Raw genomic sequence first — 9,715 nt, forward strand, 5'->3', positions numbered from 1 at the left:
AAAAAAAATTTTTTTATTAAACAAATGAATAAAAGAAAAATGTCAAAAAATTTTGATTGATTTATTTTAATACGTGCATTCACATAAAGATAAATTTTTTTCTTTTTTATTGTTATTTTATTTATTTATTTATTTATTTATGATTGATTACAAATCATAGAAAAAAAGAATTTAAAATAATTTGCCCTAAATTTTTTATTCATTCGATATCGATTATTATTCCCTTTTTTTTTTTTTTTTTTTTTTAATGACAAATTAGTAAAATAATATATTAAAAAAAAAAAGGAAACTCGAAAATTCGAATAAAAAAAAAAAAGGAAAGAAAGAAAAATGAAAAGGAAATAACAAACAATGAGAAAACAAGATTAAAAAAGAGAGAGAGGGGGAAAGGGAGTGAGAGAGAAAAAAGATCCTCGAGGCCAAAAACGTTTTTCAATTCTTATGTAAATTTAAACTGTAATATTTTAGTTTTACCGATTTTAAGAAAAGAGAAAAAAAAAAAAAACATTTTCTGCATATCCTCTTCACTCATTCCTGTTTTGATTCTTCTGCCACTTTTTCATTTTCCTCCCGCAAAAAAATTGTAATTGAATGACTCATAAAAATACACGAAAATTCCCTTTTTTTCTTTTTTTTTCTTTTCTTTCCTTTTTCATGTAATAAAAATTCATTTTTTTTTTTTGCATTTGTTAACCCGTAAATAAAAAAAAATTTTTATTTTATTTTTAGCTGAATTAAAAATGGATATCCTTCGGGAAAGAGAAATGAAAGACAGCCTGGAACGTCAATTGATGGACGAACAGAAAACTAGAGGTTAGTTTTATTTATTTATAAATAAGGTCACATAACTAATTAACACGATTTTTTTTTTTTAAATATATAAAATGAAAATGTTTAATATTAAAAAAGAAAACGGTTTTTATAGATATAAAATAGTATAAATGAATTTTGATTTTGTTATATATATAAAGTAAGAAAGAAATTTAAAGTTAGTTAAAAGTGTGAAATTGAATTCAATATTAAATTAACGGGGAGTAAAAGTAAGCAATAAAGAGAAAAGTCTTCATTACGCCTCCAGAGAATTATCCAGCTGGTAAAATGACTGCAGTAAAATTTGAGGCCGTTTTCTCTGGATATCATTTCCTTTATTTTATCTGGAAAAAAAAGAAAAACATTTCATTTTATTATTTAAAACTTTTCTTTTTCTTTTAATAATCAATGAATTAAATTAATTTTTTTTTCTTTTTCCTTTTTATTAATTATCGGATATGAGGTTTCCATGAGTTTACATTTTTTTCTTTTTTTCCCTCCTCTTCATTTTTCTTTTTTTCTTTCTCCCCGTTGTTTTAATTACTTTTTAAATAAAAAAATGCATTGAAAAAAAAATTGTTATTAATAACAAACAAACAAACAAACAAACAACATTAATTAATGTCATTTTTTCTGATATGCACTAACCAGACGACATATACGTAAAAAAATTATTAATTTCTTATTGATTAAGGGTAGGAAAATAAAAAAAAAAAAAAAATTTCTCTTCCTTTCCCCTTTTTTTTTCTGCGTTTTCTTTTAAGGTTTCCATTTGTCTTTTGTGTCGGAAAAAGAAAGAGAGAGAGAGAGAAGTGACCTTTAAAAAAAGAAAAAAGAAAATCTGTAGAAAATGCCAAATAAAGTTTTCTTGGGATTTTCTATTCAAATGATTAATAACAGAGAAGGTGAAATTGGTTGGCTAGACGATAATAATACGATATGCCATTTAATTTTTACTATCAAAAACTTTTTAATTATTATTATTATTATTATTGTCTTTATTTTCAAATTAATGAATTTAAAACAAGGAACGACAACAACAACAACAACAAAAAAACCCCTTAGTAATTTTTTCTTTTTTTTCTTTCCCAAGATTTATTACTATTATTATTATTATAAAACTTTCAATTTTTGAAACATTTTTATTAATAAATAATAATAATAATAATATTTATACGTATGGTAAAAATCCATTTAAATTCATTCTCTATATATTTTTCCATTTCCGAACAGAAAAGGAAAAAAAAAAGAAAATCTTTTTAAAGAAATATTTGGGGCATTCATTGTTAAAAGTCAGCATAAAATCTCATATTAAAAATTTTATATCTCTTATATATATACGACAATGGATTTGGGGATACTTAAAATGTCAATGTTCTATAACCCGAACCGGGACAATAGGAATCCTTCCTTTCCTTCCTCTCCTCACTTTAATAATAATAATAATATATTCTTAAATTCTATTGTTATGTATATAAAAAAAAAAAAAACGAATCGATGGCGGTTCATCTTTATTATTATTATTATTATTATCCGCGTTTTTTTTTATTATTTTATTCGTAAGAAGAAAAAGAAAGAAAGAAAAAATATTAAAAAAAGAAAGAAACAATGTGTTGTTGTTAAAACGGTTGATGCAAATTAAAAATTTCTTTAAAATGTTATCGATAAAAAGTTTCGCATTACATAATTTTTCCCTACTCTTCGTACTTGAGGAACGTGATGCCAATTGATGGCCTTGTCTTATTTTATGATTTATAATTCGTTACTCTTGGGGCTTAATTATTAAAAACAAAAAAAAAAAAAAAAATTATTTCCCCTTTCGGATTGTGTCCCTTATTTTGATGACCTCTTTTCATGACAATTGTTTTCATTTCCCGACCCCCAACATTTTTTTTTTTTTTTATTATAGAAAACGCCAAATTTTTACTGTTTAGGCAATATGCGCTAAGAAAAAAAAATTTTTTTTTAAATTGAACGTAAGAAAACATAATTTAACTTGATGGCGGCGGTGAAAAGGATGTTTCATCAAACAAGGTTTTGTGGGTCATGTTTTGTATTCGTGTTGGCATCAGCTTCTTAATTTTAAACTTGTTTCTATTATAAATCTCCTTTAAATAACCGCAACAGAATTTATTTTGGTACTAAAAATCATTTTGCCCTTTTATTATAATTTATTTCAATCAAAGTATAACAAAAATTTTTATTCTAACAAAAAAAAATAAAGACACAAAATTCGAAAGTCGAAAGTGTCTTTTTTTTTTTTTTAAATTATTCCTAACTACCTACCTACCTACCTACCTATTTACCGGCTGGTGTTCTTATTCGAACGTTATTAAAATATTGAAATTCTGACCAGTGGCCACTTGTCGAAAGAAAGACTTTTATTTATTACAATTTTCACTTTTATATTACAAGTTCCGCATACTTATCGGCAGCATCCGTTCCAGATCTTCATCTAATCACTCTCCTTCTCTCTCTCTCTCTCTCTCTTCAATCACTTTTGTGTGTTTTTTCTTTTTTTTTTTTATTATTGAATTTTAATGAGAATTTACGCCTGTGGTGTCTTTTTATTGTTTTAAATAAAAATTTTAAAAAATTCCGACGATTGTTTTTTTTTTTTTCTTAAAAAAAAATTTAAAAAATTTAATTTTTATTAGAATTTTAATTTTTCATTTTATACCTTTTTTGTAACCAAAAACCAAAATGAAAGTTTTAAAGTGAAATAAGATAAAAAGGATAACAACGCATGTAAATTATTTAACTAAAATATGCATGTTTCTTTTTTTTTTGTCTTTTTTTTTTTGTTGTTGTTGTTGTCTGTGTGTGTGTGTAAAGAAAATTTGTTAAATTTTCCGTAACCGAAGTCTTTTGAAGGAAAGAAATTCTTTGAAAGACATTCAATAACTGCGGAAGGTCGAAAACGTAAAGTAATACGAGTAAAAAGGTATTTTTGACGATCCGCAACCATCTCAAATACAAAAGGTCAGAAAAAAATTTTTGTAATTTGAAACAAATAAACTTTTGGCTTTTTTTCTTTTTTTAAATTAATAATAATAATTGTCGTGAACGAAGGAACGAAAGAACGAAAAAAATTAACTTTAATAAAAAAAAAATTTATTAAAAATAAAATAAAATAAACGAAAAGAAAAAAAAAGATGTAAATTAGCTTTAACTTTTCTACAACAATAAGACTTTGGCCGATTCCTAGGATTAAACCCCCATCATCACCCCACACCACCGACGCCACCACCACCACCACCTCCGACACCACCGACACCATTCACATTTACCTCCTTTTTTTTTTTTTCTCTCATCTCATACTTGTTCTTTTCTCTTTCTCTTACTGTTCACATTCTCTCCCTTCTCCTCCTATTTTCTTCTCCCCCTCTCTCTCTTTCTCTCTCTCTCCTTGTTTCCCTTTTTGTTTCCATTATGACTAACCCTGTTAACGCTTTCACCGAGCGGAAACGAGGTTTTCTGAACACTTTTTATTCTCATTTTTACATAAAAAGGACGAGTTATAATTTTTTGTTACTTTTCATTCTTCTTCTTCTAACGTCTTCAGGTTTATTCCGTGTCTTTTTTTTTTGTTTTTTTTTTTTTCGGAAAGGGTTGAATCCATCTTAAATTGAATTTAAAGACTTTCTAAAGATTCTTGTAATAATAATAAACAGGCTTCCACCCAAAGTTTCCTCTTCTTTTTTAAGCCCATCTACCCTTTTAATTGATATTATTTTATTCCGCTTAGGAAAATAACTCAAATGGGTTTCACTTAATGGAAACTTGGTTAATTCCACCACCACCACCACTACCCCCACCGCCACCACCACCCATTAGGGCCGATTTCGCTCTTATTTTTTGGAGAAAAGAAGATTTAAAGATTAATGCTTGTTTCACGAAAAACCTTTCGACGTCTCTCCCGCTCGTTCGGGTTATCTTTTTATTAATTTTAAAAACTTTCCAAATTTATATAAATTTTTTTTTTTTGTAACGCATTATTATATTTGTATTTTATAGTATTTTGATTTTGAAAAAAATAAATTTTTTAATTATTAATTTTATATTAAAGATATATTATATAAATAACGAAGGTTTTTATGATTAAAAAAAAAAAAAAAAATTTAATGCGATCGATTACGTTTTATTGACTAATTATTTATTATAAATTATTTAAAAAATTGTATAATAACGTAATAAAAACACATCCGCGCGCACTAACTCACTTTTAGCTAACTAACTTACAACGGCTCTTTCCCCCACCCCTTTCAACCCCCCTCAAACACACACACACGCAGTTACCTGGAAAAAAAAAAAGGAAGAGAAAATTTTGAATTAACATTCATTTTGGGTATTCATGGGAACACATGGCCGAAAGACTTAAGATAACTCGTTTGTCATAAAGCATTAAAACTTATTCTGTAAAGTTTTAAGTAAATTTCTCCCTTTTTTCCCACCTTTTTCCTAAGAATTTCATGTGCGAAATTTTAGCCTTAACCCCCCTCCCCTCCCCTCCCTCCCTCCCTTCCAAAAAATACCATTACAACCTTCTGTTGAATCTACGTGTTTTGCAATTAATAAGACAAAAGGACATTATGGAATTTCTAAGGGTAAAATCGCATTATAAAGATTAAGTCCGTCGTTTTCCTTTTTCGAACAAATTGCTTTTATTAAATGACAATAATAATAATAATAATAAAGTGCCCTTCGAAGGATAGCGATTAGCACGACCGAAAAAAACCTTTCGAGGTCTAGGAAAAGGAAAAAAAAAAGGTTATATAACCAGGTAGACAGATCGATGATTCGAATCCTGAGTTTAATTTTTTTTTTTTCCCCCTTCGGTAATACCGATATGAGGTCGCCATTTTTAAAGTTTTTCCAAATTTATTTTTATGTATACAAATATGAATGAGAAATTTTTAAAGAAAATTATTTGACTTAAAAGAAAAAAAAAGTTAAAGAAAATGTTTTTTAAAAAAAAAAATTTTTATTTTTACACGAGGTCCATAATTATTATAAACGTATTGTAATAATAATAATAATAATAATAATAATGAAAAGCTTCTGAATTTCAATCATTTTTATAAATGATTCAGTGTAAAATTGATTGGTCGAGAGATGAGAGAAAATCGATACATGGATGGCAGACAAAAATTAATGGAAAATATTGATTTATTATTGATTAATTTTGACTTGGAGGCAATGATGGCAGCTGCATCATCCGCTTTTTTATATATAAAATTTTTTTTTTCTTTTGTTCTTTTATTGTCTTTGATAATAATAATTTTTTTTTTTCATTATTTTCGGCTTAAAATTTAAAAAAAAAAAAATATTTAATTGATAATCAATTTTCAAGGTTTTCCGGTTTTGTTTAAAAAATAAAAAAAATAAAATTCAGGTAAAAATACCTGAGTAATAATTAATATATATTTTTTAAAACTTATTATTATTATTTATTGTTACGTAAAAAAATCATTTACGACGAATTATTATTATTATCATAAACACTGATATAAATAAATATTATTGTGCGTGTCCATAAGGAAAAAATTTTTTTTCATTTTTATATTCAATCGTTGGTCGTAATATTTTTTTTTTTTGAAACATAACATATTTGATTTTCTTTTTTTTTATGACAAAAAACATTACGTATTACCCTCGTGAAAACTTTTATCAAATTGATATCGTAAAACGGAAAAAAAAAAAAAATTTAACAACCATCATTTGACCTTTCAACTTTCTTTTATTTTTTTTTCTTCAAACATTTCACGAGTTTTTCACATTTTTTTGATTTCTGTTCACGTAAAAAGACAAAAAAAAAATAAAATTTTATATAAAAAATATGTTTTCGAAAATTGTTCAACGAAACAACAAAAATTGGAATTCAATTGGTTAAATGTGTTACAACAACAACAACAAAACTTTCGTTATTATTATTATTATTTTTTTGTAATTCTTATAAATGTTATCATTATCATTATGTAATAATAATAATTATTTATTTTTTCAAAAAAAAAAAAAATCTACGTAAAAGTAAATAAAAACTTTTTTTTTCTTTCCTTTTTTTTCTGTAACTCGATTGCAATTTTTCAAAACAAAAAAAAAAGAAGAAGAAAAAAAAAAAATGAAAATGAAAAGAAAAAAAAAAAGGGTGGTGAGAGTGAGAGAGAGAGAGAGAGAGAGAGAGAGAGTTTTCGTGTGAAAACAATCTCAGTAAAAATCCAATAACTATAAATTGAAAGTTATTAAATATTATTGTAAAAGATAAAGAATTTGAAGAAAGAAAATGTTTTATCAGTGACGACCAAACAAAATATATCGTAAATACCATGGAATAATGGAAAAAAAGTTCCTAAAATGTGTTAGAGGTGGAGGAGGAGGAGGAGAAGTAGGGCAGGGGAGGGTTAAGGGCTACAAAAAGAAAAAGAACAAAAAAAAAAAAATCACAATTTCTCGGCAATCAAATTTTATTGTCCGAAAAAAAGAAAAAAAAAATAACAATAAATTATTATTACTATCATCATCATCATCATTATTATCATCATCATCGCTATTATCGTTACAAATATATATAAATTTTTTTTCTTAACGTGAAAATTAATTATTTATAGTACCGAATATATAAGATGTCGTCTTATCAATTTTATCATTTAGTTTTTATTTTATTTAAATTATAATAACAAATTAAACGACGTAGTTACTCACTATTATTATTATTATTAACATTAAATTTTCCGTGTTGTTGCAATTTGTAACATTATAGAAATCTAATACTAAATATTGTTTTTCTTTTTTTTTTCCAGTACTTTACCAGAAAAGGCTAAAAAAAGAAAAAAAGGCAAGACGACGACTCCAGGAACAACTGGAATTAGAAATAAAACGTCGATCTCAGTTAGAAGAAGCAATTAAAAATACAAATAATCCCGCTGAAGCTTTAAGACTTATTAATGGTAAGTTTTACGTACACGCACGAACGCATAACATTATCAATCAATCACACGCGCACGCGCACACAACTACATTTGATAACAAATAAACGATCGTTATCGTCTAAAAAAGAAATCATTTTCATATTGTAAATAAGTTTGAAAAAATTTATTGGTAATATTTGTATTTCAGAAAGTGCAGCAAATGCAGCTGCAGCAGCAGCAGCAGAAAACGAAGAAAAACCAAGAGAAAGACTATCGTCATCCGTTCAGGGAAAAGACAGATCTGAGAGTCCTTTTTCTCGATCTCAGCAGACAATCTCAGAAAGAGAAAAAGAAAGAGAACTAACAAATGAAAAACAATGGAATTATTCCGGATTAGATATTATGAACTCTGGAAATTTTTGGCAAAATTATTCAGGTAATGTTTTTTTTTATTTATTTACGTCCCCCTCCCCCTTCCCCTCCCTCTCGCGCGCACTCACGCACTCACACGCACAACAGAGAGTTTTAGTTGAGAGCGACAAAAAACACCCGACGGATCTCATAACTCATAAATTTTTATAATTTTCTCTACAATGAGTCGTAAAAAAAAAAAAATTTTTTTTTCTTGTTTTCCTTTGTTCTTTTTCTTCTTCCTTTGAAAATTCAATATTTATTATTATTATAAAGTTTAGAGTAAAATTCAAAAACCGGATATTCATCGGGTAAAGAAAAAAAAAATATTTTTCATCAAAAGATGGATGGATTATAATGATTTCCGGGGTTTGGTTTTTCTTTAGAAGAAGATGAAGAAGGTAGGCGTTGAAAGTCCTCTTAAAATCAAATATTAAGTTTTTAGAGTATGAGAAGGAAAAAGAAGAAACCATGATGAATGCCATCAACCTTTGGTGGAAAGCTTAGTTCGTTAAGCGGAACCCGCAATATTCAAAACTAATTATCAATTCATTTTAGATTAGAGTAGGAAGTTAAGGATTAGAAGAGGGAGGGAAAGCCGCCACTTTTGAGAGGACTCTCTCTCTCTCACTCTCTCAAAAAGGGTTTTCTTCCTATTTTCCTTCCTTCCTTCCTTCCTAGGAGATTTCCGCTTTTGAGCCCCGCCGGGCTGCTCCGGACAAACTTTTCTTCACGTCGGGTTTCTTAGTTGCATCTTAACAAAACTTTTTACTTTTGTACTTACTTTGGAAAATTTGACCATAAAAAAAAAAAGGTTACACGGTGTAACAAACGACGGGGCTGGCTTCTTATTAACTATAGTTTGAATAAAAAAAAAAAAATTTTCAAATTTAAATTTTCGAGGGGTAAAAAAGAAAAAACGCTCGGAAAAAATAAAAAAAAATTATTATTATCATTATTATTAAATAAACTTTTTCAAAATACCTAATAAAAAATAAAATAAAAAGAGAAGAGAGCAAATAATAATAATAATAATTTGTTTCATTTTATTTTATTTTTTAAGTGTGGATCGTAATATGTTGAATCACGTAAAGAACCGAGAAAAAATATTTTCCAGGAAAAAAAAAGAGGGTAACGAAAAAAAAAAAAAAAAAAAATTAAAAGACAAAAAAAAAAAAAAAGAACAGAAAGATCTAAAGTGGAAAAAGTGTTTTTTATAAAAGGAAGCGAAGCATGAAATTGAATAAAGCTTCCATGAGCGCATCACCTCCACCAATTTATATTAATATTAAACATAAATTTACATATATTCTTCGCAATATTATTATTAATATATATATATTTATTTTTTTTTCTTTGAATATGTGCGTGTGTGTGCGCGTGTGTGCGTGTGTGTGCGCGTGTGTGCGTGCGTGAGCTCGTATATTTGTTAAAACACACATATATATATATATATATAAATCAACGTTTTACATTGTAAATATTATTTTTAACATACATCGTCGTCATCATTGTGGTCGCGGATTTAATGAAATTGAGTAAAAAGTTTTTAATTTACACACCCTTACACCACCACTACTACCACC

General features: G+C 26.9%; 1 protein-coding gene across 1 annotated transcript in view; it reads left to right on the forward strand.

Annotated features, from left to right (window-relative positions):
- Phum_PHUM350510 (dachshund, putative) overlaps window positions 1-8,636 on the forward strand; it is a gene marked incomplete at both ends in the record, with an annotated part of 56,518 nt that extends 47,882 nt beyond the window's left edge. Inside the window, 4 exons of the mRNA XM_002427823.1 lie at window positions 730-813; window positions 7,611-7,757; window positions 7,927-8,154; window positions 8,575-8,636. Of these exons, the coding sequence (XP_002427868.1) occupies window positions 730-813; window positions 7,611-7,757; window positions 7,927-8,154; window positions 8,575-8,636 (521 nt within the window). The remainder of the gene's footprint in view (window positions 1-729; window positions 814-7,610; window positions 7,758-7,926; window positions 8,155-8,574) is intronic.
- Window positions 8,637-9,715: the final 1,079 nt, after the last annotated feature.

The sequence above is a fragment of the Pediculus humanus genome, genomic scaffold (assembly GCF_000006295.1).
Source record: "Pediculus humanus corporis 1103172107761 genomic scaffold, whole genome shotgun sequence".
NCBI lineage: Eukaryota > Metazoa > Arthropoda > Insecta > Psocodea > Pediculidae > Pediculus > Pediculus humanus.